The following is a 25689-nucleotide window of genomic DNA, read 5'->3' on the forward strand; positions in this document are numbered from 1 at the left end:
TCATGCTGTTACAAGAATCACACTCCAGAATGAAGTATGATGTCAGGAGTTGACTCTTTAATGTGGACTGGTGGAAAGGGTGTATATTCAGGCCTACACTCTGAACTTATGAAGTCAGTCCTTGAGTTGGTGATAGTTGTTTTGCTTTGTGGAAAGTTTATAACGAGACAGAGGAAGTGGATGAGGGAGAAAGAGGGAGGGGTGTGAGTGAAACAGAGAGGGGGAGGTTTGAATGACTCTAGGGAGGCTACTATTACAAATCAAGACTCTGAGAGGGAGCAGAGAGACAGAGGGAGCCCTACACAAATGTTTGACCGAGCCCTACAAAGACGAAGGATAGGAGAGCGAGACAGAGAGGTTGAGAAGGAGACTATGTTATCCAAGGACATTCTACTCATCTCTCATCACCAAGGATACAGTACTGTGACCAGGAAGGAGATCTGAGGATTGACACAATTATACTGATTTGAAGTTGTTCAAGCAGTCAACAAGAGGACCAGCTCTCAACCTGTGGTAAGAGCATTCAGCTGGCAAACGTAACATCTGCATGTTTCTTAATACCATACATACAGTATGCCAGTGCTATGATCACTCACATTATAATAAAATAAAACTAATGTTCTTTACTTTGGGGTATAAGTTATTGGATGGGCCATACATTTTTTGAATAGATCAGAGACGCTGGTATGCTATTTCACTCTCATCATCTCAAAATAACAACCTCAGCTGGTCATCACCTTTGTCTTAATTGAAGCAATAAGGCCTGAGGGGGTGTGGTATATGTCCAATATATCACGGCTAAGGGCTGTTTTTATGCACAATGCAACGTGGAGTGCCTGGACACAGCCGTTAGCCGTGTTATATTGGCCATATATCAAACCCCTGAGGTGCTTTATTGCTATTATAAATGTTTTACACACGTAATTAGAGCAGTTAAAATAAATGTTTTGTCATACCCTTGGTATACGGTTTGATATTCCCCGTCTGTCACCCAATCAGCATTCAGGTCTCAAACCACCCAGGTAATAATTTTCATTTTAGCATGTTTACCAATTAAAATAATGGCACTATGCTTTTAAGAATGTGTGAGTTCTGTCCTTTCTTTCTGTGTGTGTGAGCGTGTGTATGCCCAGGTGAACATTTTGTCTCTGTGTGTGAGAATGCATGCATCTGAGAGTAGAGCAGGGTCAGTGCTTTAATGATGGGTAGGTCCCAGTCATGACATCATCCCTGCTGGGCAGAAATGGTGGGTGGGGATTCTCCCTCAGAGGGCCTTTCTCACACTGGCTCTATGCTGAGTTCATTACAGTATTACCCTCAAATCGAAAAACATGTTCCACCGAGAGCAGCTGCCTTTAACGTAAATGGCCCTAATTAATTATGGGGGGCCAGGGGGTATCTATTTCACAGTGCTGGCTGAGCTTATGTAGTATGTGAATTTGTGTGTGTATGTTCATTGGGGGGCCTTTGTGTGTGTGTGTGTGTGTGTGTGTGTGTGTGTGTGGCGTTTGTGGTGTGGGTGTGGTGTGGTTGATTATAAAGTCATTTGCATGTGTGAGAATAAAGCATTTACACAAACAATTTATATTGTGTTCCGTGGGTTGTGATTCCCCTGATCATGATCTTCAAGTCTTCCATCTTCAGGACAGAGTGTTCATTCTGTATCTCTAACATCTCACAACAAACGTTGCAGAATGTTTTTTAAACTCAACGCCATGGAAACCCAATGTTAGCTCCACTATTCCTAAACACACGTTATTGTCAGAGACACAGACGTGGAACAGATGTACAAACATACTGACACACAGAGCTAACATGCTCACGCGCAATTGCCCAGACATACTATATACACACAACAACAAAGAGCAAAATTACAGACATTAATATACTCAGATCTCACAAATATCCATAACTGTACCTGTTTGAATCTATGGTTCGGGTTTTGTTACATTACTGTATACTCTGAATGTACAAAACATTAAGAACCCCTGCTCTTTCCATGACATAGACTGACCAGGTGAATCCAGGTGAAAGCTATGATCCCTCATTGATGTCACTTGCTAAATCCACTTCAATGAGTGTAGATGAAGGAGACCGCTTAAAGAATTGACACATGGATTGTGTATGTGTGCCATTCAGAGGACGAATGGGAAAATCAATATTAGGAAAGTGTTCATAATGTTTGGTACACTCAGTTATTAACTACATTATACATGCTGAAGCTGAAGATAAACTCCCGGGCATTTTCCTGTATCAAGTTGAAGCTGGGTTCCCAAGTCGTTCAGTGCATAATGTTCAAGCCACTGAGCTATAAATTATCAAGCCGGCTAGCCAGCTAAACAGACATCTCTGCAACGCATCTGTTTAAAGTCACGTACACAAGAATGCTCAACCAATCACACGACACAACACTGGACTGGCCAAGGGCTGGCATTTGTTAGTTCGTCCATCATTCCAGTGACATTGACCATCCAGCCAACTTGACACAACTGTGGGAAGCATTAGAGTCAACATGGGCCAGCAACTCTGTGGAACGCTTTCGACACCTGGTAGAGTCCATGTCCCGATGAGTTGAGACTGTTCTGAGGGCAAAAGGGGGGGGTGCCATTCAATACTAGGAAGGTGTTCCTAATGTTTGGTACACTCAGTGTATATTAACTACATTATACATGCTGAAGCTGAAGATACACTCCCAGGCATTTTTCCACAGCATTTTTCCACAGCTGCCAACCATTACCGCCATACATGCATATTGTTTACAGTATAATTACGATAGAGAATGAAATATAATTACTGTTATGAAGCATGTCTAACAACACTTGTGAAGTCAATTATGTTTCCATGTGGTGTGTAACTAAGTGTCTAACTTCATCTGTATGATTTAAGCCTTATGACCTATCATGTTTCGCCAAATGGTATCCAGCTACAGTATGGTATCTAGCTACAGTATGGTACCTAGCTACAGTATGGTATCCAGCTACAGTATGGTATCCAGCTACAGTATGGTACCTAGCTACAGTATGGTATCCAGCTACAGTATGGTATCCAGCTACAGTATGGTATCTAGCTACACTACTGGTATCTAGCTACAGGTGGTACCAGCTACGTATGGTATCTAGCTACAGTATGGTATCCAGTACAGTAGGGTAGCTAATATGGTATCTAGCTACAGTAGGTACATCTAGCTACAGTATGGTATCTAGCACAGTATGTTATCCAGCTACAGTATGGTATCTATCTACACTATGGTATCTAGCTACAGTATGGTATCAGTACTGTATGGTATCTAGCTACAGTATGGTATCCAGCTACAGTATATCCAGCACAGTGATGGTATCTAGCTACAGTATGTATCTACTACGCTACAGTATGGTATCTAGCTACACCCTTATGTATCTAGCCTACAGTAGTGGTATCCAGCTACTGTGATGGTATCTAGCTACAGTATGGAACCAGCTACAGTTGGTATCCAGCTACAGTATGGTACTCTAGCTACAGTATGGTATCTAGCTACAGTATGGTATCCAGCTACTGTATGGTATCTAGCGTAGCTACAGTATGTATCAGCTGTATTACCAGTATGGTATCCAGCCGTACCCAGTATGTTCTACTACAGTATGGTTATCAGCTACAGTATGTATCCAGCTACAGTATGGTATCTAGCTACAGTATGGTATCCAGCTACAGTATGGTATCCAGCTACAGTATGGTATCCAGCTACAGTATGGTATCCATCTACAGTATGGTATCTAGCTACAGTATGGTATCCAGCTACAGTATGGTATCTAGCTACAGTATTGGTTCCAGGGGAGAAAGGTTTCCATGATGTGGTCTCTTATATCCCATCCATACAGTCACTTGATGACCCCTGGTTTGCTGCCCAGTCATTACAGAACCAAAGTTACCTTTCTTTCGCTCTCTTTCTAAACCATAATTTATCTCATTGCTAAGTGCAATCATCAACTCTTTCAATAACATGATTGTTATTGTGTTCTGTCAATGTTTCTTAGATCCAAGAGCAGATAACATGGCTGTGTTTCTGTGCGAGCCTGTGTCCAGAGGGTTATTTCAGCCTTGGGTTGCTCTGACATAGTTGTTCTGGCTGTTGTGTCATAACTAAGGAATGCATTGACAAAATGGAATTGGCTTGGAAGCGAGGCAAATGCTTCTCTCACTGCTGCAGCCGCTAACACATTAATGCGACTGGGGGGGCTGACAACAGAGAGGAAGAGAMAAAGAGAGTCCAAAACGCAGCGTTGTCCATTAGGACCCACATCTGGCGCTGTGGCTGTAGTTTGGCAGGAGAGAGGTGCGGTGCGTGATCTTGATTCCTTCATATGTTATTTTACAGGGGAATCTGCTGTGTTTTATAGTGCTGTGTCTAATGCTTATTATTTTAGCAGGTTCCTGTGTTTAGTCCCTCCGACCTTATCTCAGTCTGTCTGTTGGAGAGCTGGCACTAGAACATGCTCCTCTCCCGCCAGGACACTGCTGTGTTTTCATTTCTGGTCGTCTCTAATAACTGGAATCTAAACTGGGCTGTTTCTCAACTTAGAAGAAAGTTTCCAGATTTGTTAGATTAATATCCACTCAGATCATGCACACTCTGCCATTATAAGAGAATGTCACCCGTTTGTGAATGTGGTCATTTGAGGTTGTGTATCACGTACTCTACAGTAGGTCTGATGAGGTGGCGGTCGTTTTCTTTTCTCTCTCTACAGAGCTGAGGATGTGGCGATTGGTAGGCGTGGCCTTTCTGTGCCAGTGTGTGATTGGCCAGCTGCTGGAGGACAAGGTGAGAGGAGCTCCACCTCGTCTGATCTGCAGTGTTCCGGGGTTGCCAGGGACACCAGGTAAACCTGGCCCAAACGGGCCTCCAGGGGCCAACGGGAACGTAGGAATCCCAGGAAGAGACGGCAGAGATGGCAGGAGAGGAGAGAAAGGAGAGAAGGGCGGAGCAGGTACAGTACTGACCTTATCTAATTCCATAAAACATACCCACAATCAGAGGCGTCATGCCCATAAGTAGCACAGGGGCGCAATAATCATTGTAAAAATATATAATCAAGTTAGAGTCGCTAGCTTGTAGAACTACTGTATTTTAACTGGCTTGCCTGCTGGCAAGGTTAATAGACTTTAGAAAAGCAAGCAATTACTAAATGTACTGAAGTTTGGAGAGAAGCATTTTTTTTTTATTTTTTTTTTTGTGCCACCCGTCAGGAAGATACAGACAGCTCAAGAGATCTGATTAGATATGAAGAAAAATAAACATATTTTTAACATAGAATTAAGCATAATGATTATGGCTCTAGATTGCAGGAAAAAGCTGTTTCAGGTGAAAAATGCAAATTCTCCAACTTACAGACCGGAGACCTAGCCCCCCTCCAGATCACCCTCCCCCCCAGCCATCCTCATGTACTTTGTGCCCCCTCAGATTTTTGGGGTAGATGACGCCCCTGCACACAGTTCAAATATTGACTCCTACTGTATATTTACTTATTGTCTACTTTACCTCCACGAACACGCCATGGCCTTTTGGCAGTAAGTAAATATATAAACATTATAACGATTGCATCGAAAGACAAGTTTACACCACCAAAGATACATTTCAGTCCTTTTTAATTATCCTAACCCAAGCATTTCACAATCTGAATCTGCCCTGCAGATGGGTTTGCTTTCAGGACATTAAAGAGGCTTCAGTGATTGATGTAGAAGACAAATGGGACCCTCCAGTGATCTCTGAAATGGTGTTTATTAATCATGATCAAACTACATCAGCTACACAGCCATATTTCACCAGGGAGACCATGAGCCAGACAGAAAAAGTTACGTCATGTGTGGTTTAAATCAAAACTACCTCTACCAGGTGTTTTTCTAAGACCAAGGTTTCTATGTGTCTGAGCTTCCCAGGCAGTTCCCTTTATTTGGGGTGTCTTCATATTTGTCCCAATGGTTGGATACCTGGTTCTCCTGCCTTTGGAGTGATCCAAAAGATAATATTTTATATGGGTCAAGGAAGCTGAAATATTTGGAAGAACAAAGTTAAATCACTGCCTCTGTTTTTTTGTTTTTATTGTCAGTGTCTGTTAGTGTCATCCAAGTGCAACACTTTAAGACAAACCTTGTTTCAGATCCAATACGTACTATGTCAATGACCTGTAAATGTCAGGCTCACAGTACCTGCATTCTGCATGATGTTCTTTTATAGACCTACACATTTAAAAGGAACCTAGGCATGCAAATACCACACGGACTCTTTCTCACACACACATCAGAATAGCACACATGTTTTCACACATTCAGTACATGCATACACATGCATCCTGTCCATTCTTTCCTAGCTCCAATACAATTATTGTGTGATGGTTTGGTTTGATACAATCCCAGATTTGACGACACTGTACAACAGTCAGTGCAGTAGTAAAACATAGATTGTGGCTGGACTCCAAGGGCGACATAATAACCGAGGATGGCTGTGAGGCACTGAGCAGTGGTGGAAAAAGTACCCAATTTTCATACTTGAGTAAAAGTATAGATATCTTAATAGAAAGTTACTCAAGTAAAAGTGAAAGTCACCCAGTAAAATACTACTTGAGTAAAAGTCTAAAAGTATTTGGTTCTAAATATACTTAAGCATCAAAAGTAAAAGTCTAAATAATTTCAAATTCCTAAAATAAAGCAAACCAGACGCCACCATTTTCTTGTTTTTAAAATGTACGGATAGCCAGCGGTACACACTAACACTCAGACATAATTTACAAACAATGCATTTGTGTTTAGTGAGTCCTCCAGATCAGAGGCAGTAGGATTGACCATGTGTTCTCTTGATAAGTGTGTTTAGTGAGTCTGCCAGATCAGAGGCAGTAGGATTGACCATGTGTTCNCCAGATCAGAGGCAGTAGGATTGACCATGTGTTCTCTTGATAAGTGTGTTTAGTGAGTCTGCCAGATCAGAGGCAGTAGGATTGACCATGTGTTCTCTTGATAAGTGTGTTTAGTGAGTCTGCCAGATCAGAGGCAGTAGGGATGACCATGTGTTCTCTTGATAAGTGTGTGAATTTGACAATTTTTCTGTTCTGCTAAGCACTCAACATGTAACGAGTACTTTTGAGTGTCAGGGAAAATGTATGGAGTAAAAATTACATTATTTTCTTTAGGAATGTAGTGAAGTAAAAGTAAAAGTAGTCAAAAATATAAATAGTAAAGAAATTTACAGATACCCCCAAAAAACTCCTTAAATAGTTCTTTAAAGTATGTTTACTTAAGTACTTTACACCACTGGCACTGAGCCTATTCACTAATCCTTAAATAGTAGGGTTTTACATGCAGGGAATCAGCTTACTCATATTACAAATAATCCAACAATGCTGGTCAAATGTGATAATAACTGTTCAAGTATGTGTCAATGGCAATACACAGCTGGAGTTACAGTCAGTCAGAACACCAACTGTCTCCATTTCAGGGGTAAAGGGGAAAGTCGGCCCAACGGGTAAACTTGGCCAGCGGGGTGACCGGGGTCCTGGTGGGAAGAGGGGTCCTGGTGGAGAGAGCGGGGACGGGGGCCTACCGGGTCCTCCAGGGCCCCTTGGGAAGAAAGGGGACATGGGCCAGCGAGGGCCAAGGGGGATGGCAGGAGTCTGCCGGTGTGGCAGCCTGGTGCCTAAAGCAGCCTTCTCTGTGGGAATCACCAGCAGTTACCCTGCTGAGAAGGAACCTATCAAGTTCAACAAGGTCCTCTTCAATGAGGGCGGCCACTACAACCCAGAGACGGGCAAATTCATCTGTGCCTACCCAGGCATCTACTACTTCTCCTATGACATCACACTGGCYAACAARCATCTGGCCATCGGGCTGGTGCAGAACGGGCAGTACCGCATCAAGACATTTGATGCCAACACAGGGAACCATGACGTGGCCTCTGGGTCGCTTGTGATGTTCCTGAACCCAGAAGACGAGGTGTGGCTGGAGATCTTCTTCAAGGACCAGAATGGCCTGTTTGCAGACGCAGGGTGGTCTGACAGCCTGTTCTCTGGATTCCTGATCTACGCAGACACCAACTACCTAGACTCACTAGCAGAGGACTACGCATAGTGACTTATTACATTCAATAAAGAACTGAGAGGACTGAGTTTATAGCCTCCCCTTGATGCATTTACAGTATCTATTTCATCATGTTTTATTTATATTCTATATAAATACAGTGAGCTCCAAAAGTATTGGGACAGCGACATTTTTGTTGTTGTTGTTGTTGTTTTGGCTCTGTATTCCCGCACATTGGATTTGAAATGATACATGAGGTTAAAGTGCAGACTGTCAACTTTAATTTGAGGGTTTTTTCATCCATATCGGATGAACCGTTTACAAATTACAGCAGTTTTTGTACATAGTCCCCCCATTTAAGCGGACCAAAAGTATTGGGACAAATTCACTTATATGTGTATTAAAGTAGTAAAAAGTTATGTATTTGGTCCCTATTCATAGCACGCAATGATTACATCAAGCTTCTGACTCTACAAATTTGTTGGATGCATTTGCTGTTTGTTTTGGTTGTGTTCCAGATTATTATGTGGCCAATAGAAAATAATGGTAAATAATGGATTGTGTCATTTTGGATTCACTTTTATTGTAAATAAGAATATAATATGTTTCTAAACACTTCTACATTAAAGTGGATGTTACCAGGATTGCGGATAATCCTGAATGAATCGTGTGTAATGATGAGTGAGAAATGATGAGGCATAAATTTAAAAAATGTTAACCTCCCCATTATTGTAAAGGTTGTCTTGGGGGTATGATATTTGTGAGTCTGTAACTTTCTCTCTTATCATTATTCACAATTCATTCTGGATGTGTGTGTATGACCTTGTGTGTTTTGGGGTAAAGTCATGTAGGAAACCATTTTTGTTTGGTGAAAGTAAGCAATGTTTTTTGGGAGAAAAATATCTAAGTATCTAAGTGATAATAAGCTATGATTTATATGTTTCATGAATACATGTTATGATATTTACTTCAGTCAGTAATGAGTCTGCCATGTACCTTATTTTCAAAAGTATTGAATAGTATGAGTTGAATACTATTAGAGTTTAAGGCACAAGTATTGTACTGTTTTTAAGTGTGGTGATATGATATAGATGCTCAATCCCAAAAGTGTAATGTAACACAGATGTTAAACACATTACTGAACACTGGCTGTAATAAACCACTTCATCCCCATCAGCACAATCATTACACTTCACTATCTTCATAATATCCCACATAACACTACAGGTATGGCAGATAGTCTGACTCTGCAGAGAAGTAATCAAGTCATCTACTGTATCTCTACTATCCAGAGATTACCATTGTGGTCTGGTCCAGCTGAATGAAAGCGGTGTGTCTTGGACTCTTCCCTGTGTGTTTTTGGTATGATCACTGGAATTTGAGAAGCTATTTGTGTTCTTGTTATGTTTACCATCGGAAAATAGGTATTTTCTCATTTAATAAAAATTCTGCAGGTGAGTATGGGAGTATGGAGAGGTTGGGAGCCCATAAACACGGAAACAAATCTGTACCGACATGAGAGGCGTGTGTGTGTGTTGTTTCTAATTCAGTTGTAGCATGTCGAGCCTTTGGGGAAATACAGTTCTAAAACACATATATGAGAGAGAAGAGAGGGAGAGGGTCCCTGTTGCATGTGTGCTTCTGGAGAGTGTTACTAAACTATGCAGTGTTCATCCCTTTTTGGATCTAAACTGATGGGAAGATACAATGTTGCCAAATAGTCTTGCCAGAATTTAGTTAATAATGCTACAAGACAAGAATATGTCAGATTTTATTACTGATCTGGTATTTGATTATTGGATTTAGAGGACCATTTTCTATGACACATGTAATTATTGTACATTGTAAGTGTTCATTTGAAAAGTCTAATATCATGATGTTAATCCACACAATCTTCCATTCAAATCACCAAATGAGGGGGAGTGGAGACCATGAAAGACCATGAAGATTGATCCTCTGAGCAACTGCTGTACGCATCGAGATACCATTCGACAAACGGAGGCAAACCTGTGAGACTTTACGGACACCGTAGAATGTGACGCAATCACTGTTCGATGATTGACAAATCCGTGCATCAATGAAAATCCTAGATGTCTGGGCGAGAATAGGATACAATACTAGAGTGAACCAATGTGTTTGCAAGGTTGTTCGAGGAGTAGTTGATCTCGTTACTAAGCAGCAGCAATAGCAGTAAGCCTGTATGTTCTAGTTATCTAGAGGGAGAAATTAGTCAAATTTTTGTTGTCCAATGGATAGTCTTTTTACCTACAGGTTTGTACACATAGTCTTCAGTTTTTGTATATCGAATAACCTAGTTGTCTTATAATATTACCCGAGGACACCTTTGTAGTTGTTTATCAGCCCAATGGACTGTAGGCTAAATATTATATCGTTTTCACAACATTGTCTGAGCTCGATGGCTTTTACCTAGCTAAATTATATTATAGAATGTTTGTTCGCCTTTGTTCCACAGAGCGGTACATTTTGTTACACTGTTGATTATTTGTTACACGTTCTAGTAACGGTTACAATGTTTCATTTGTTGCACGCTCAAATTAAACTGTTACAATGTTTCATTTGTTGCACACTCAAATTAAACTGTTGCAATGTTTCATTGCAGAATCAATCTCGTTCGACAGGATATAATGTAGCGGTTCTCATTAGGGATACCAGTAGATTTAAAGTTTAAAGCCAAGCCATTTAAAGTTGAACTTCTTCCCATCATCAATATGGCCTCCTCAAGGTAACTGTCAAATTGCTTTAACTTTTTATTTTTTAGAAACATACACTGCTCAAAAAAATAAAGTGAACACTAAAATAACACATCTTAGATCTAAATGAATGAAATATTCTTATTAAATATTTTTTTCTTTACATAGTTGAATGTGCTGACAACAAAATCACACAAAAATGATCAATGGAAATCAAATTTATCAACCCATGGAGGTCTGGATTTGGAGTCACACTCAAAATTAAAGTGGAAAACCACACTACCGGCTGATCCAACTTTGATGTAATGTCCTTAAAACAAGTCAAAATGAGGCTCAGTAGTGTGTGTGGCCTCCACGTGCCTGTATGACCTCCCTACAACGCCTGGGCATGCTCCTGATGAGGTGGCGGATGGTTCCTCCCTGAGGGATTTCCTCCAGACCTGGACTAAAGCATCCGCCATCCCTGGACAGTCTGTGGTGCAACGTGGCGTTGGTGGATGGAGCGAGACATGAATGTCCCAGATGTGCTCAATTGGATTCAGGTCTGGGGACGGACGGGCCAGTCCATAGCATCAATGCCTTCCTCTTGCAGGAACTGCTGACACACTCCAGCCACATGAGGTCTAGCATTGTCTTGCATTAGGAGGAACCCAGGGCCAACCGCACCAGCATATGGTCTCACAAGGGTCTGAGGATCTCATCTCGGTACCTAATGGCAGTCAGGCTACCTCTGGCGAGCACATGGAGGGCTGTGCGGCCCCCCAAAGAAATGGACTGACCCACCGCCAAACCGGTCATGCTGGAGGATGTTGCAGGCAGCAGAACGTTCTCCACGGCGTCTCCAGACTCTGTCACGTCTGTCACATGTGCTCAGTGTGAACCTGCTTTCATCTGTGAAGAGCACAGGGCGCCAGTGGCGAATTGCCAATCTTGGTGTTCTCTGGCAAATGCCAAACGTGGACGTGGGCCCTCATACACCCTCATGGGAGTCTGTTTCTGACCGTTTGAGCAGACACATGCACATTTGTGGCCTGCTGGGGTCATTTTGCAGGGCTCTGGCAGTGCTGCTCCTCCTTGCACAAAGGCGGAGGTAGCGGTCCTGCTGCTGGGTTGTTGCCCTCCTACGGCCTCCTCCGCGTCTCCTGATGTACTGGCCTGTCTCCTGGTAGCGCCTCCATGCTCTGGACACTACGCTGACAGACACAGCAAACCTTCTTGCCACAGCTCGCATTGATGTGCATCCTGGATGAGCTGCACTACCTGAGCTACTTGTGTGGGTTGTAGACTCCGTCTCATGCTACCTAGAGTGAAAGCACCGCCAGCATTCAAAAGTGACCAAAACATAGCAGGAGCATAGGAACTGAGAAGTGGTCTGTGGTCACCACCTGCAGAACCACTCCTTTATTGGGGGTGTCTTGCTAATTGCCTATAATTTCCACCTGTTGTCTATTCCATTTGCACAACAGCATGTGAAATTTATTGTCAATCAGTGTTGCTTCCTAAGTGGACAGTTTAATTTCACAGAAGTGTGATTGACTTGGAGTTACATTGTGTTGTTTAAGTGTTCCCTTTATTTTTTTGAGCAGTGTATTTACTTAGCATTTGCATTGGGTTTCCCTGACCATAGTATTAGTTCTTGTTGAATGAATAGAAATAGACTATGCATAGCATGCCTAATTTGCTTGTGAAACTGTCCTCCATTTCAGTGATCTTCGGGAGAAATTACGAAAGAAACGACGGGCGCTACAACAGACTCTGCAGGTCAAAGACGACGTGGATACAGATACCCAGGTAGTGCATAACATACAGTCAGTCATACACAATCGCTCGGACTAGTTTGCTGCTGAGGTTTTGAGAGTATCTCCAAATGTATTGTTGTCATAGCGCTTCACTCTAGTAACACAACTGACCCACTATGTGCCTACCATTACTCTACATTCAATTGAAATCAAATCCAATTTTACTAGTCACATGCGCCGAATACAACAGGTATAGACATTACAGTGAAATGCTTACTTACGAGCCCCTAACCAACAATGCAGTTTAAACAAAATACGGATAAGAATAAGAAATAAAAGTAACAAGTAATTAAAGAGCAGCAGTAAAATAACAATAGCGAGACTATATATAAGGGGATACCGGTACAGAGTCAATGTGTGGGGGCACCAGTTAGTTGAGGTAATATGTACATGTAGGTAGAGTTATTAAAGTGACTATGCATAGATGATAACAGAGAGTAGCAGTGGTGTAAAAGAGAGGGGAGGGGAGGCAATGCAAATAGTCTGGGTAGCCAATTGATTAGGTGTTCAGGAGTCTTATGGCTTGGGGGTAGAAGCTGTTTAGAAGCCTCTTGGACCTAGACTTGGTGCTCCGGTACCGCTTGCTGTGCGGTAGCAGAGAGAAAAGTCTATGCCTAGGGTGGCTGGAGACTTTGACAATTTTTAGGGCCTTCCTCTGACACCGCTTGGTATAGAGGTCCTGGATGGCAGGAAGCTTGGCCCCAGTGATGTACTGGGCCACTCGCACTACCCTCTGTAGTGCCTTGCGGTCGTAGGCCAAGCAGTTGCCATACCAGGCAGTGATGCAACCAGTCAGGATGCTCTCGATGGTGCAGCTGTAGAACCTTTTGAGGATCTCAGGACCCATGCCAAATCTTTTCAGTCTCCCGAGGGGGAATAGGTTTTGTCGTGCCCTCTTCATTACTGTCTTGGTGTGCTAGGACTATGTTAGTTTGTTGATGATGTGGACACCAAGGAACTTGAAGCTCTCAACCTGCTCCGCTACAGCCCTGTAGATGAAAATGGGGGTGTGCTCACTTTTTCCTGTAGTCCACAATCATCTCCTTTGTCTTGGTTACGTTGAGGGAGAGGTTGTTTTCCTGGCATCATACGGCCAGGTCTCTGACCTCCCTATAGGCTGTCTCGTCGTTGTCAGTGATAAGGCCTACCACTGTTGTGTCATGGGAAAACTTAATGATGGTGTTGGAGTCGTGCCTGGCCATGCAGTCATGAGTGAACAGGGAGTACAGGAGGGGACTGAGCATGCACCCCTGAGGGGCCCCTGTGTTGAGGATCAGCGTGGCGGATGTGTTGCTACCTACCCTTATCACCTGGGTGCGGCCTGTCAGGAAGTCCAGGATCCAGTTGCAGAGGGAGTTGTTTATTCCCAGGGTCCTTAGCTTATTGATGATCTTTGAGGGCACTATGGTGTTGAACGCTGAGCTGTAGTCAATGAATAGCATTCTCAAATAGGTGTCCCTTTTGTCCAGGTGGGAAAGGGCAGTGTGGAGTGCAATAGACATTGCATCATCTGTGGATCTGTTGGGGCGGTATGCAAATTTGGGTGGGTCTAGGGTTTCTGGGATAATGGTGTTGATGTGAGCCATGACCAGCCTTTCAAAGCACTTCATGGCTACAGATGTGAGTGCTACGGGTCTGTAGTCGTTTAGGCAGGTAAGCTTAGTGTTCTTGGGCACAGGCACTATGGTGGTCTGCTTAAAACATGTTGGTATTACAGACTCGGACAGGGAGAGGATGAAAATGTCAGTGAAGACACTTGCCAGTTGGTCAGCGCATGCTCGCAGTACACGTCCTGATAATCCGTCTGGCCCTGCGGCCTTGGGAATGTTGAACTGTTTAAAGGTCTTACTCACATCTGCTGCGGAGAGTGTGATCACACAGTCTTCCAGAACAGCTAGTGCTCTCGTGCATTTTTCAGTGTTATTTGCCTCAAGCGAGCCACTGGGCAACTCTTGTCACTGGGCAGCTCTCGGCTGTGCTTCCCTTTGTAGTCTGTAATGGTTTGCAAGCACTGCCACATTCGACGAGCGTCAGAGCCGGTGTATTACGATTCGATCTTAGTCCTGTATTGACGCTTTGCCTGTTTGATGGTTCGTTGGAGGGCATAGCACGATTTCTTATAAGTTTCCGGGTTAGAGTCCCTCTCCTTGAAAGCGGCAGCTCTAGCCTTTAGCTCAGTGCGGATGTTGCCTGTAATCCATGGCTTCTGGTTGGGGTTTGTACGTATGGTCACTGGGGACGACGTCATCGATGCACTTATTGATGAAGCCAATGACTGATGTGGTGTACTCCTCAATGCCATCGGAGGAATCCCGGAACATATTCCAGTCTGTGCTAGAAAAACAGTCCTGTAGCTTAGCATCTGCTTCATCTGACCACTATTTTATTGATCTAGTCACTGGTGCTTCCTGCTTTAATTTTAGCTTGTAAGCAGGAATCAGGAGGATAGAATTATGGTCAGATTTGCCAAATGGAGGGCGAGGGAGAGCTTTGTATGCGTCTCTGTGTGTGGATTAAAGGTGGTCCAGAGTTTTTTCCCTCTAGTTACACATTTAACATGCTGATAGAAATGTGGTAAAACAGATTTAAGTTTCCCTGCATCAAAGTCCCCGGCTACTTGGAGTGCCGCCTCTGGGTGAGTGTTTTCCTGTTTGCTTATGGCGGAATACAGCTCATTCAGTGCTGTCTTAGTGCCAGCCTCTGACTGTGGTGGTTTGTAAACAGCTACGAAAAATACAGATAAACTCTCTAGGTAGGTAATGTGGTCTACAGTTTATCATGAGATACTCTACCTCAGGCGAGCAATAGCTCGAGACTTCCTTAGATATCGTGCACCAGCTGTTATTTACAAAAATACATAGTCCGCAGCCCCTTGTCTTACCAGATGCCGCTGTTCTATCCTGCCGGTGCAGTGTATAACCAGCCAGCTGTATGTTGATAGTGTTGTCGTTCAGCCACGTCTCCGTGAAGCATAAGATATTACAGTTTTCTATTTTATTGTCCAAAGATTACACGTTTGCTAGCAGAATGGAAGGAAGTGTGGGTTTATTAGATCGCCTACGAATTCTCAGAAGGCAGCCCGCCCTCCGGCCCCTTTTTCTCCGCCTCCTCTTCACGCAAATCACGGGCATCTGGGCCTGTTCCTGAGAAAGCAGTATATTGTTCGCGTCGGCCTCGTCAGACTCGTTAAAGGGAAAAAGGATTCTGCCAGTCCGTGGTGAGTAATCGCAGTGACCTTTCGGTCACATTATGTACAAAATATTTTTTTAAATAAGTTATAAATGAACAAAAAACACAATCTGTTGGCGGCACGTAAAACGTCTGCCTTCTTCTCCGGCGCCATCTTACTGACTTTGATACAGCTGTGAGCTAGAGACATGATACAAGGTACTTTATTGCCAGACAGAGGAAGTACAGGCTTTGACAAGACTCAACAAGTCCTGAAAGCGAGTCTCACCTGCACCCACTGAAGAAGTCAAATGTGAATACACATCCACACACAAACTGGCAGGGCTCTGTGTCTAAGTGCTCTGATTTGCCTGGTAGGCTCTGGTCCCAACAGACAAGAAGCAGAGTAAGGAGAGAGGACAGACGACTATGGAGGTTGGTGTGTTTTCTCCCATAGCCGTGCTGTGGCCTAGCTAGCCTGTAGTCACCTTGTGTGCTGTGTTCCTGACTGCAGTCTTTTGACCTGCGCTGTTCACCACCTCGCCAAGAGACGTGTCCAGACTGCTTCTCTCTCTTTCCTCTGTAGAGTTCACTGAGTTCTATAGGTTGTGTGCTGTAGTTCTCTCCTCTCTCCTAACATTCTACTTCTTCTTCTGTTTTCTTTCTCCCTGCTCGAAGGGGATATATTATTTATATATCACTCTAAAAAGCAGCAGCTGCCTTCATATAAAGTCACAGGCCTACCTGTAGTATTGTAGGATGTCTATGACTTTGCACCAACTGTGTGTTTGTGTTGGTTTATTAGGAGCTAACAGCTGGTGAGGAGGAGCCTGGAGATACATTGAGACGCAACCTGAAGGCTCAGAGACAGAAGAGGAAGAAAAAGGTATTAAAGTTAGCATTCACTGGCTCCTAGTCCTAGCTATAATCATCACCACTTTTCTTGTTGATTAATAGTCTTAAACTTAAACCCCTCTGTTATTACAGAGTAGTAGTACTACTAGTAAAGTATTTTCTGTCTGTTTCTTTAATGGGATACAAAATGTTGACACTTGCTCCCTCTCCTAGCTTGAGAAGGCATCTACAGATGATACACCTGATGAGACAGTGGTGGATGTCACTGCTGTTCAACAGATCAGCCACGATGACGACAAACCAGAGAAGCCTGTCATCGTGTCCAGTCCCACTCACTCCCAGAGAGGAGGTGAGACTGTCTATCCTGCATGTCCTCTAACCTGGTCCTCCCTAGCCTATTGCTGTCAAACAGTAAATTGGCTTGACCATGAGCTATCACAGAGAGGAGTTGGTTAACAGCCCAAACAGACTGGACCACCAGGGTAGTTTCTCCCTATTCTGTCTCCTATAGGTGTTGTTTCAGACCTGTCTCTCCCCTCAGACCTGCCACCCCGGCCTCAGGCCAAACCCGCGCCCAGCTCGAGCCACTCAGAGAGCTCCACCATGAGACAGCGAATGAGAGACAAGCTGAGGGCAGCCAGGGTAAACACAGCCTCGCTCTACTCAACATTAATTATTGATTAACTATAGAGTCTCCTAATTTTGTACGATTTCCTTATCAAAGGGTTCAGGACCAAACTTCCTGTTTAATCTCCAGAAATCGTATTGTTTGATTGAAATTGATTGAAAATGTATTGTCTCTTGTACACTTCATCAGTCCAAAGCAGAAAGTCTTCTACAGCAGGAGGCTTCCTTGGAGGCGCCAGCTAGTCGCTTGCAGAGTCTCAGAGACAGAGACACTCTCACCAGGTTTGACAGAGAGGTGAGGACCTGACTTCTACTCACTTTCTTCACTGTCTATGTGCATAAAGTAGTCCAGTACCAGCATCACTGTACTGAGATAATATTTTATTGGAGAATTCATTAACCATATTTTGAAGCATGTAGTTCACTATGCTAACTAGCCTGAAAGTGAAGGTCATGATCCGCTGATGTTTTACAGACAGAGCCAGACCTCAGGGCGGGGAGAGATGACCACTCTTCTCCCCTCAACACCAAAGTCAAGTTCCGAGAGACAGTCAGGAGTGTCAGGATAGAGAGTATAGTGAGTGGCCAAACTGCTCTCCTTTGGTTCTTGTAATCTAATAGATTGTATGATTAAGGTTAAGGATTTTATCAATGTCCTCTATTTTATTGCAAATGTAGTCGGAGACAGGTTTACCCACAGCGGAGGAGGCCTACAATTTTTTCACTTTCAACTTTGACCCGGAACCCCATGAAGAGGCGGGCAAAGGTCGTAAGAAGAGAAGGCCAAGGACAGAAGGGGAGAATGATGATGAGGAAGAGGAGGAGGAAGAGGTCGCTGAAGTGGACAGGGAACAGAAAGGCGAGAACGAGGAGCGGGTAAAACTAGCATAGATAATGAACCATTTTCAAGTCATTTAATTTGAATGCATCTCCTGAATTAATTGAAAGAAAATGTAATTGACCGAAACCCTGATTGAAAACAAGGGTAGACGTACTCCCAGAGTACAAGTGGCATATATTGTTGCCATGGATTGCTAATGATTGCAGCGTCTGTGTGTAATTAGCTGTAAAAGATATGGGACCCTGAGACCCTCCTAAACCAGTCAGCTAGGAACATTACAGGACAGTGTTTCTGGTCTTAGATCAGCATCGATATGTCAGATGAAAAGATTTCTCTCTTCTGTCTGTCATTTGATCTCGGTTAGTGAGAGAGGTCTGAGCCACATTGTTTTAAGACCGGTATTCCCAAACTGGGGTACGCTCAATGCCGTCTGGAGTACGCTAATTAAAAATGTGACTCACAATTTAAAAAATATAATACTTTTTTCCTTCACATTTTCAAACAGTCCATTTTATATTTTCCAACGGGGCTATACATTTGGGTGAGTTTTTTTCTCTCTCGCCTGAGTAGCCTCATTTCACTGCCAAAAATAAAATTAAACCATCTAGTATTCAGCGAAATAACACGATGTTAAATACAGGTAGCCTAGTCAAATAATTAACATCCAATCACATTAAACGTCTCTTGCGGGAATTCCACTAACATAGCTGCTGCTCATGTTGGTATCTGTACTGATGGCGCAAAAGCCATGACAGGGAGACATAGTGGAGTGGTAACGCGTGTGCAAGCAGTTGCTCCCGATGCCACTTGGGTACACTGCAGAATTCACAGAGAGGCTTTTTTTTTTTTGTGTGCAAATGAACTCAAGCTTACGGACAACGTCAAATGTGATGTAGCGAAGCACCTGAGTGAGTTGGGTGCGCAATTACGCAGGTACTTTCCAGAAATGGATAACACAAACAACTGGATTCGTTATCCCTTTTATTTAAAAAACCAGGTAGGCTAGGTAAGAACAAGTTGTCATTTGCAACTGCGACCTGGCCATGATAAAGCAAAGCAGTTCGACACATACAACAACAACACAGTTACACATGGAATAAACAAACATACAATCAATAATACAGTAGAAAAATCTATATACAGCATGTGCAAATGAGGTAGGATAAGAGAGGTAAGGCAATAAATAGGCCATGGTGGCGAAGTTATTACAATATAGCAATTAAACACTGGAATGGTAGGATGTGCAGAAGATGAATGTGCAAGTAGAGATACTGGGTTGCAAAGGAGCAAGATAAATAAATACAGTATGGGGATGAGGTAGATTGGATGGGCTATTTACAGATGAGCTATGTACAGGTGCAGTGATCTGTGAGCTGTTCTGACAGCTGGTGCTTAAAGCTATTGAGGGAGGTAAGAGTCTCCAGCTTCAGAGATTTTTGCAGTTCGTTACAGTCATTGGCAGCAGAGAACTGGAAGGAGAGGCGGCCAAAGGAATAATTGGCTTTGGGGGTGACTAGTGAGATATACCTGCTGGAGCGCGTGCTACGGGTGGGTGCTGCTATGGTGACCAGTGATCTGAGATAAGGCGGGGCTTTACCTAGCAGAGACTTGTAGATGATCTGAAGCCAGTGGGTTTGGCGACGAGTATGAATCGAGGGCCAGCCAACGAGAGCATACAGGTCGCAGTGGTGGGTAGTATATGGGGCTTTGGTGACAAAACGGATGGCACTGTGATAGACTGCGTCCAATTTGTTGAGTAGAGTGTTGGCGGCTATTTTGTAAATGACATCGCCGAAGTCGAGGATCGGTAGGATGGTCAGTTTTACGAGGGTATGTTTGGCAGCATGAGTGAAGGAATCTTTGTTTGCGAAATAGGAAGCCGATTCTAGATTTAATTTTGGATTGGAGATGTTTAATGTGAGTCTGGAAGGAGAGTTTACAGTCTAACCAGACACCTAGGTATTTGTAGTTGTCCACATATTCTAAGTCAGAGCCGTCCAGAGTAGTGATGATGGACGGGCGGGCAGGTGCGGGCAGGGATCGGTTGAAGAGCATGCATTTAGTTTTACTTGCATTTAAGAGCAGTTGGAAGCCATGGAACGAGAGTTGTATGGCATTGAAGCTCATCTGGTGGTTAGTTAACACAATGAAGGGCTAGAGGTATACAGAATGGTGTCGTCTGCGTAGAGGTGGATCAAAGAATCACCAGCAGCAAGAGCGACATCATTGATGTATACAGAGAAGAGAGTAGGCCTGAGAATTGAACCCTGTGGCACCCCCATATTCATGCCCTGCCTCCAGTCCACTTACCGATACCTGAACAAGAGAGCCTCATCGAAATTGCAACAAGCGGTTCTGTGAAAATGTAATTTAATCAGAAGCCACTGCCAGATTTCTAGATTGGGCTGCGCTCAGAGTATCCTACCTTTGCAAATCGCGCTGTTAAGACACTGATGCTCTTTGCAAATATATGGATATTAATGGAAATCTATACAAATGAATACCATTTAAATGTAGATATTTTTTGCATTGGATATATTTACCATATCATATGGAGACAAACATAAACATTTTATCTTATCATAAGTATACATAATTTCCAAATTATTAAATCCTTCCAATAGAAATAAAACGAATTGAACTTTATTTTAAATGAGTTGACTCTTCACATGGGATGATTTCACTGAACAACAAAAGAAAGGGAATATTGAATGATCCAACGCATCTCCCAAAAACGTTTCAACATACTTCTGTAAAATGATAGTGTAGTTGTCTTCCTCTCAGGCTTCCATGTCTTCTCCCTGGACCTCCTTAATGTCCACCTCTTGAACATCAGACTCTGAGGCCTCATCTTCACTGTCATTTTCCAACCTTGTTGAGGATGGTTCGTTGTCAGGCTCAAAAAGCCTCAAATTTGCCCGGATGGCCACCAATTTTTCAACCCTTGTATTGGTCAGACTGTTGCGTGGTTTGGTGTGTGTGTTCCCAAACAAAGACCAGTTGCGCTCTGAGGCAGCTGATGTTGGTGGGATTTAGAGGATGGAGGCAACAGGAGAAAGACCCTCAGATCCACAAAGTCCCTTCCATCAGGTGGCTGATGAGATATGTTGGCACGACTGCCATATTGCATCTCCATCCCAAAGCCCTTACTTGGAAGTGTACTTTGCCAGACTGCCGAGGTGGCGAGACATGATAGTTATGACACCATAGGCCTTGTTGATCTCTGCACCAGACAGAATGCTCTTGCCAGCATACTTGGGGGTCCAACATGTACGCTGCGGCATGTRTGGGCTTCAGGCAGAAGTCTTCACGCTTTTTGATGTATTTCAGAACTGYAGTTTCCTCTGCTTGGAACCACAGTGAAGTGGGCAGGGCAGTACGGATTTCTTCTCTTACATCTGCAAGCAGAGTCTGAACATCAGACAGGATGGCATTGTCTCCCTCAATCTGTGCAATGGGTACTGCTATAGGTTTCAGGAGTTTGTCTGCTTACCACTCTCTCACAAAATACATAATCCAGGAGGATCCTCTTGATGGGGCTGTCCATATTGGCAGACTGTGATATGGCCATTTCTTGGAGACTCCTTCCCCTCCAGGAGACTGTCAAACATGATGACAACACCACCCCAACAGGTGTTGCTGGGCAGCTTCAATGTGGTGCTCTTATTCTTCTCATTTTGCTTGGTGAGGTAGATTACTGCTATAACTTGATGACCCTTCACATACCTAACCATTTCCTTGGCTCTCTTGTAGAGTGTATCCATTGTTTACAGTGCCATTATGTCCTTGAGGAGCAGATTCAATGCATGAGCAGCACAGCCAATTGGTGGGATGTAAGGGTAGGACTCCTCCACTTTAGGCCAAGCAGCCTTCATGTTCGCAGCATTGTCTGTAACCAGTGCAAATACCTTCTGTGATCCAAGGTCATTGATGACTGCATTCAGCTCATCTGCAATGTAGAGACCGGTGTGTCTGTTGTCCCTTGTGTCTGTGCTCTTGTAGAATACTGTTTGAGGGGTGGAGATGATGTAGTTAATTATTCCTTGCCCACGAACATTTGACCACCCATCAGAGATGATTGCAATACAGTCTGCCTTCTCTATGATTTGCTTGACCTTCACTTGAACTCTGCATCCAACAAATGAGTAGATAAAGCATGTCTGGTTGGAGGGGTGTATGCTGRGCGAAGAACATTCTGAAATCTCTTCCAATACACATTGCCTGTGAGCATCAGAGGTTAACCAGTTGCATACACAGCTCGAGCAAGACATTCTTCAGCATTTCTCTGACTACGTTCCTCTATTGAGTCAAAAAAACTTCTGATTCCAGGAGGACCATGAGCTGTTGCTATCGATAAGGTGTCTGATTCATCATTTTCACCTCGAATAGAAGTGAAAATGAGGGACTTTTGTCCGGGGTTGCTTGTTGTGAGCGCTGAGGGAACTTTATGCACTTGTCCAGATGATTCTGCGTCTTTGTTGCATTCTTCACATATGATTTGGCATAGTATTTGCAAATGTACACAGCTTTTCCTTCTACATTAGCTGCAGTGAAATGTCTCCACACATCAGATAGTGCCTGTGGCATTTTCCTCTAAAGATTAGGAAAATAAATGTTTTWAAAAAAACAAATACAATTCCATGTACAGATAAATAGTTAAGCAGTTAGATTAAACAACTCCTTTGTATGATACATTTTTAAAATGAAACATGTATGGAAACAGGTGAATTAAAACTCAGTTAGCAGGCTCAAGCAAGCTAAAACCCACATGGTAGCAAAAACTAACTAGCAGAAATTGTTTCGTTAGAAATGATTTAAACACACTTTGCTGTAGGCTACTATTTACTAGTTAACAAAAAATAATTTATGTCATATAAAATATATTCACCCCACACAGTATTGTAATCAAAACTTACCAGAAAGCATGTAGTCCTTGGCTCAGACAGTGTAATAGTGTGGGCTCAATAGCATCTCATTAGTGTGCAAGATCTTGAGAATCAGCTGTACATGTGATGGAAGAGTGCATTGTGCATGCAGAGGGTTGCAATTCCATTGAATTGGGGATCGTTTAACCAAAATATGCCACAAGACCTAGAATTGCCTTATGTGTATCCCACAAAAAAGGTTCACTGTTATAAGCTAACTTTTTTGATGAATTTAAGCAAAATTCCCCAAATTCCCAGCTTAACTTCGGAAATTTCCGGAAAGTTTCCGACCATTTGCAACCCTAATAGGCACAGACTGTGTGTGGAAAATTATGTAAGATTGAGACTCTCTCCAATACAACTCAACATTGCAGAGTTATGTGCGTCCTTTCAAGCACACCCTGCTCATTAACCTGTGGTGAGTTATTTCAAATTTTCAATGAACAAATAAAGTTTTATGTAAGATGGTCAAATAAAGAGCAAGATTATTGATTATTATTATATTATTATTTGTGCGCTGGTCCTACAGTATAAGAGCTCTTTGTCACTTCCCACGAACCGGGTTGTGACGACAACTCACACTCATTCTTATGTTTAAATGTATTGTGTGTGGCAGGCTTGCAATGATGGCAAAAAACACAATTTGATAGTGCGCTGACCCTGGAGCTAGAGTGGGTACGCAGCTGGAGGTTGAATGTTTGAAGGGGTACAGGACTATTAAAAAGTTTGGGAACCACTGATTTAACACACAGCATAGGCACATCACCCCTCTCTGTGAATTACATCAGTCTGTGTCCTTGAACAACATACAGTATGTCCAAAAACATCATCCTTAATCAATTAGTCATGAATCCTGTTAATAGCTTTAACAGTTGATGTTGTTCTTTAATAACAGAGACCCCAAAGACCCTCTATGGCAGTATGTTTTGCTGGTGAAGACGGCAGTTTGGCAGTATGTTTTGCCGGCGAGGACGGCAGTATGTTTTGCCGGCGAGGACGGCAGTATGGAGGTATGCTTTGTTGGTGAGCACGGCAGTATGGCTGTAGTGTTGATGCATCCTGTCCTCTGTGACCCCTCCCACCCCAGGATGAGGATGCTCCTCTAGTGAAAGATGAAGAGGATCTGTTCATTATCGACCAATCAGCACATGACTTCCTGGTGGTGAAGAGGGCAGAGTACATGGGCTATCAGAGGCGTCTTCAGAGCGAGAATGACTTCCTCTTCACCCCAAGCTTTTTGACAGGTACCCACCCCAATAAAAGCACACCTGTTATTTTGTACAGTCAGAACTATAACACCACTAGACCTGTAGTCTCAGAGCAGGTATCCACCCTACCCCAACCACACCTGTAGTGCAGCCAGACCGGTAGTCTGAAGACAGGCAACCACATCAATCTGAGGCCAGACAGAATCTTTCCTACAGCTAGGACAGCAGGTTAAGGACCCCCTTGTGGAGGACAGTCAGCCAGGCTCGCTATTTAAGGGCAGATCCCCCTGAAGTCTGAACAGCAACTCTGGAGTGTCCTCGGTATGAGATAGGTGCACCAATATAGCCATTCCCAGGAGAACATACCCACACCGAAGAACAGGTACCAAACCCTAACTAACACAGCCCATCTCAACTCACATTCCTCATTATGTGTGCACGGCATATATCATTGTGTTATAAGATGGTCTCTGTGAATGTCTATGTACTCTATATATGTTGACGCTCTGTCTATTTATGCTTCAGTGCCAGCCTCCAGTAAAGTACCAGAGAACATGCAGCCCCGTTATCTGGAGGAGGAGGGGCTATACGTGGGGGAGAGACCTCCCATATCCCTGACCAATCAGAACATCTTAGAGAACCGTGTCTTGAAACAACAGCAGGTAAAAGTGTTACTGTACCACTAGAACATGATGTGAGCTTTAGTGTTCTGATAACAAACTTACCTCCAAGTGGGCGACGTCAGCATCAATTCTGATTTAGAGACTGTTCATCTGCTCAGGGGAGGAAGTGGTTTGGGGACGACGGCAGGATCATAGCTCTGCCTGACCCCATTAAAGAGTCGTCCACCAGACCCCCTCTGTTCCACATGGAGGAAGACCTGGACCCGGCTCTGCAGACTGTCTATAGGAAGGTAAATTAAAATGGACAATATAATTAATTATATTTGTATAACAAAGACACACCTCCACTGTGCTCGCCTCATGTAATCCTTATCTATCTATAGTACTCAAACTAGTCCTATAGCACCTGACATGTTTCTGCACTGGAAAAKAATCACTTGTCTGCCATATCCTCTTATCTTAAAAGCCATTAATAAACATCAAAGCACATTGCTCTCCACACAAACAACCTTGCAGAATGTTCAATCCCAGTGTCACTGAACTGAGAAACTGCTGCTTACCCAATACATTATTTGGAGCTTGTATATAGAGTATGCAACTCTCTTTATTTATTTTTATAGCCTGCTGCTTGGCAACATGAATTGGCGATAATATTGTTCTTGATGAGTGTGACGTTTGGAAGTAGCTCCAGCTGTCAGATGAGTTCACCAGGACAACAAAGACTGTATTATAGCAGGAGGTTAAGAGTTACAATACAACCTGTTATTACTACAATTACTTATTACTACATGATGTCGTTTATCTTCGTTCTCTCTCTCTCGGTCTCTCTCTGTCTGTTTCTCTCTGTCTCTCGTTCTCTCTCCACACACATACGCGGATATGATTACATCTG

At 43.3% G+C, this 25689-nt stretch overlaps 2 protein-coding genes across 8 annotated transcripts in view; both read left to right on the forward strand.

The window, feature by feature from the left end:
- Nucleotides 1-421: 421 nt before the first annotated feature.
- On the forward strand, nt 422-8276 carry LOC111976176 (complement C1q tumor necrosis factor-related protein 7). 3 transcript variants are annotated; one of them, XM_024004949.2, is made up of 3 exons: nt 422-513; nt 4722-4961; nt 7463-8276. In XM_024004949.2, exons 2-3 carry the CDS (start codon nt 4730-4732, stop codon nt 8089-8091), a joined length of 861 nt encoding a protein of 286 aa, XP_023860717.1. In that variant the 5' UTR covers nt 422-513; nt 4722-4729; the 3' UTR covers nt 8092-8276. The 3 variants fall into 3 exon arrangements, with proteins under 3 accessions (XP_023860717.1, XP_023860716.1, XP_023860718.1); XM_024004948.2 differs by lacking the exon at nt 422-513 and adding an exon at nt 4160-4309; XM_024004950.2 differs by lacking the exon at nt 422-513 and adding an exon at nt 4239-4314.
- A 1893-nt stretch (nt 8277-10169) lies between these two features.
- The window catches only part of cc2d2a (coiled-coil and C2 domain containing 2A), a 28944-nt gene continuing 13424 nt past the window's right edge, over nt 10170-25689 (forward strand). For 3 of the 5 annotated variants that reach the window (XM_070447623.1, XM_024004953.2, XM_024004955.2), the window contains exons 1-12: nt 10662-10783; nt 12458-12542; nt 16097-16153; nt 16524-16604; nt 16787-16922; nt 17115-17215; nt 17391-17495; nt 17676-17777; nt 17879-18076; nt 24054-24210; nt 24700-24836; nt 24956-25087. In XM_070447623.1, coding sequence (XP_070303724.1) covers nt 10770-10783; nt 12458-12542; nt 16097-16153; nt 16524-16604; nt 16787-16922; nt 17115-17215; nt 17391-17495; nt 17676-17777; nt 17879-18076; nt 24054-24210; nt 24700-24836; nt 24956-25087 — 1305 coding nt within the window. In that variant the 5' untranslated portion in view covers nt 10662-10769. Of the gene's footprint in view, nt 10312-10660; nt 10784-12457; nt 12543-15693; nt 15768-16096; nt 16154-16523; nt 16605-16786; nt 16923-17114; nt 17216-17390; nt 17496-17675; nt 17778-17878; nt 18077-24053; nt 24211-24699; nt 24837-24955; nt 25088-25689 lie in introns of those variants that run through there. The other 2 variants (XM_024004952.2, XM_070447624.1) reach the window with 2 other exon arrangements.

This window comes from Salvelinus sp. IW2-2015, linkage group LG16, assembly GCF_002910315.2.
Source record: "Salvelinus sp. IW2-2015 linkage group LG16, ASM291031v2, whole genome shotgun sequence".
NCBI lineage: Eukaryota > Metazoa > Chordata > Actinopteri > Salmoniformes > Salmonidae > Salvelinus > Salvelinus sp. IW2-2015.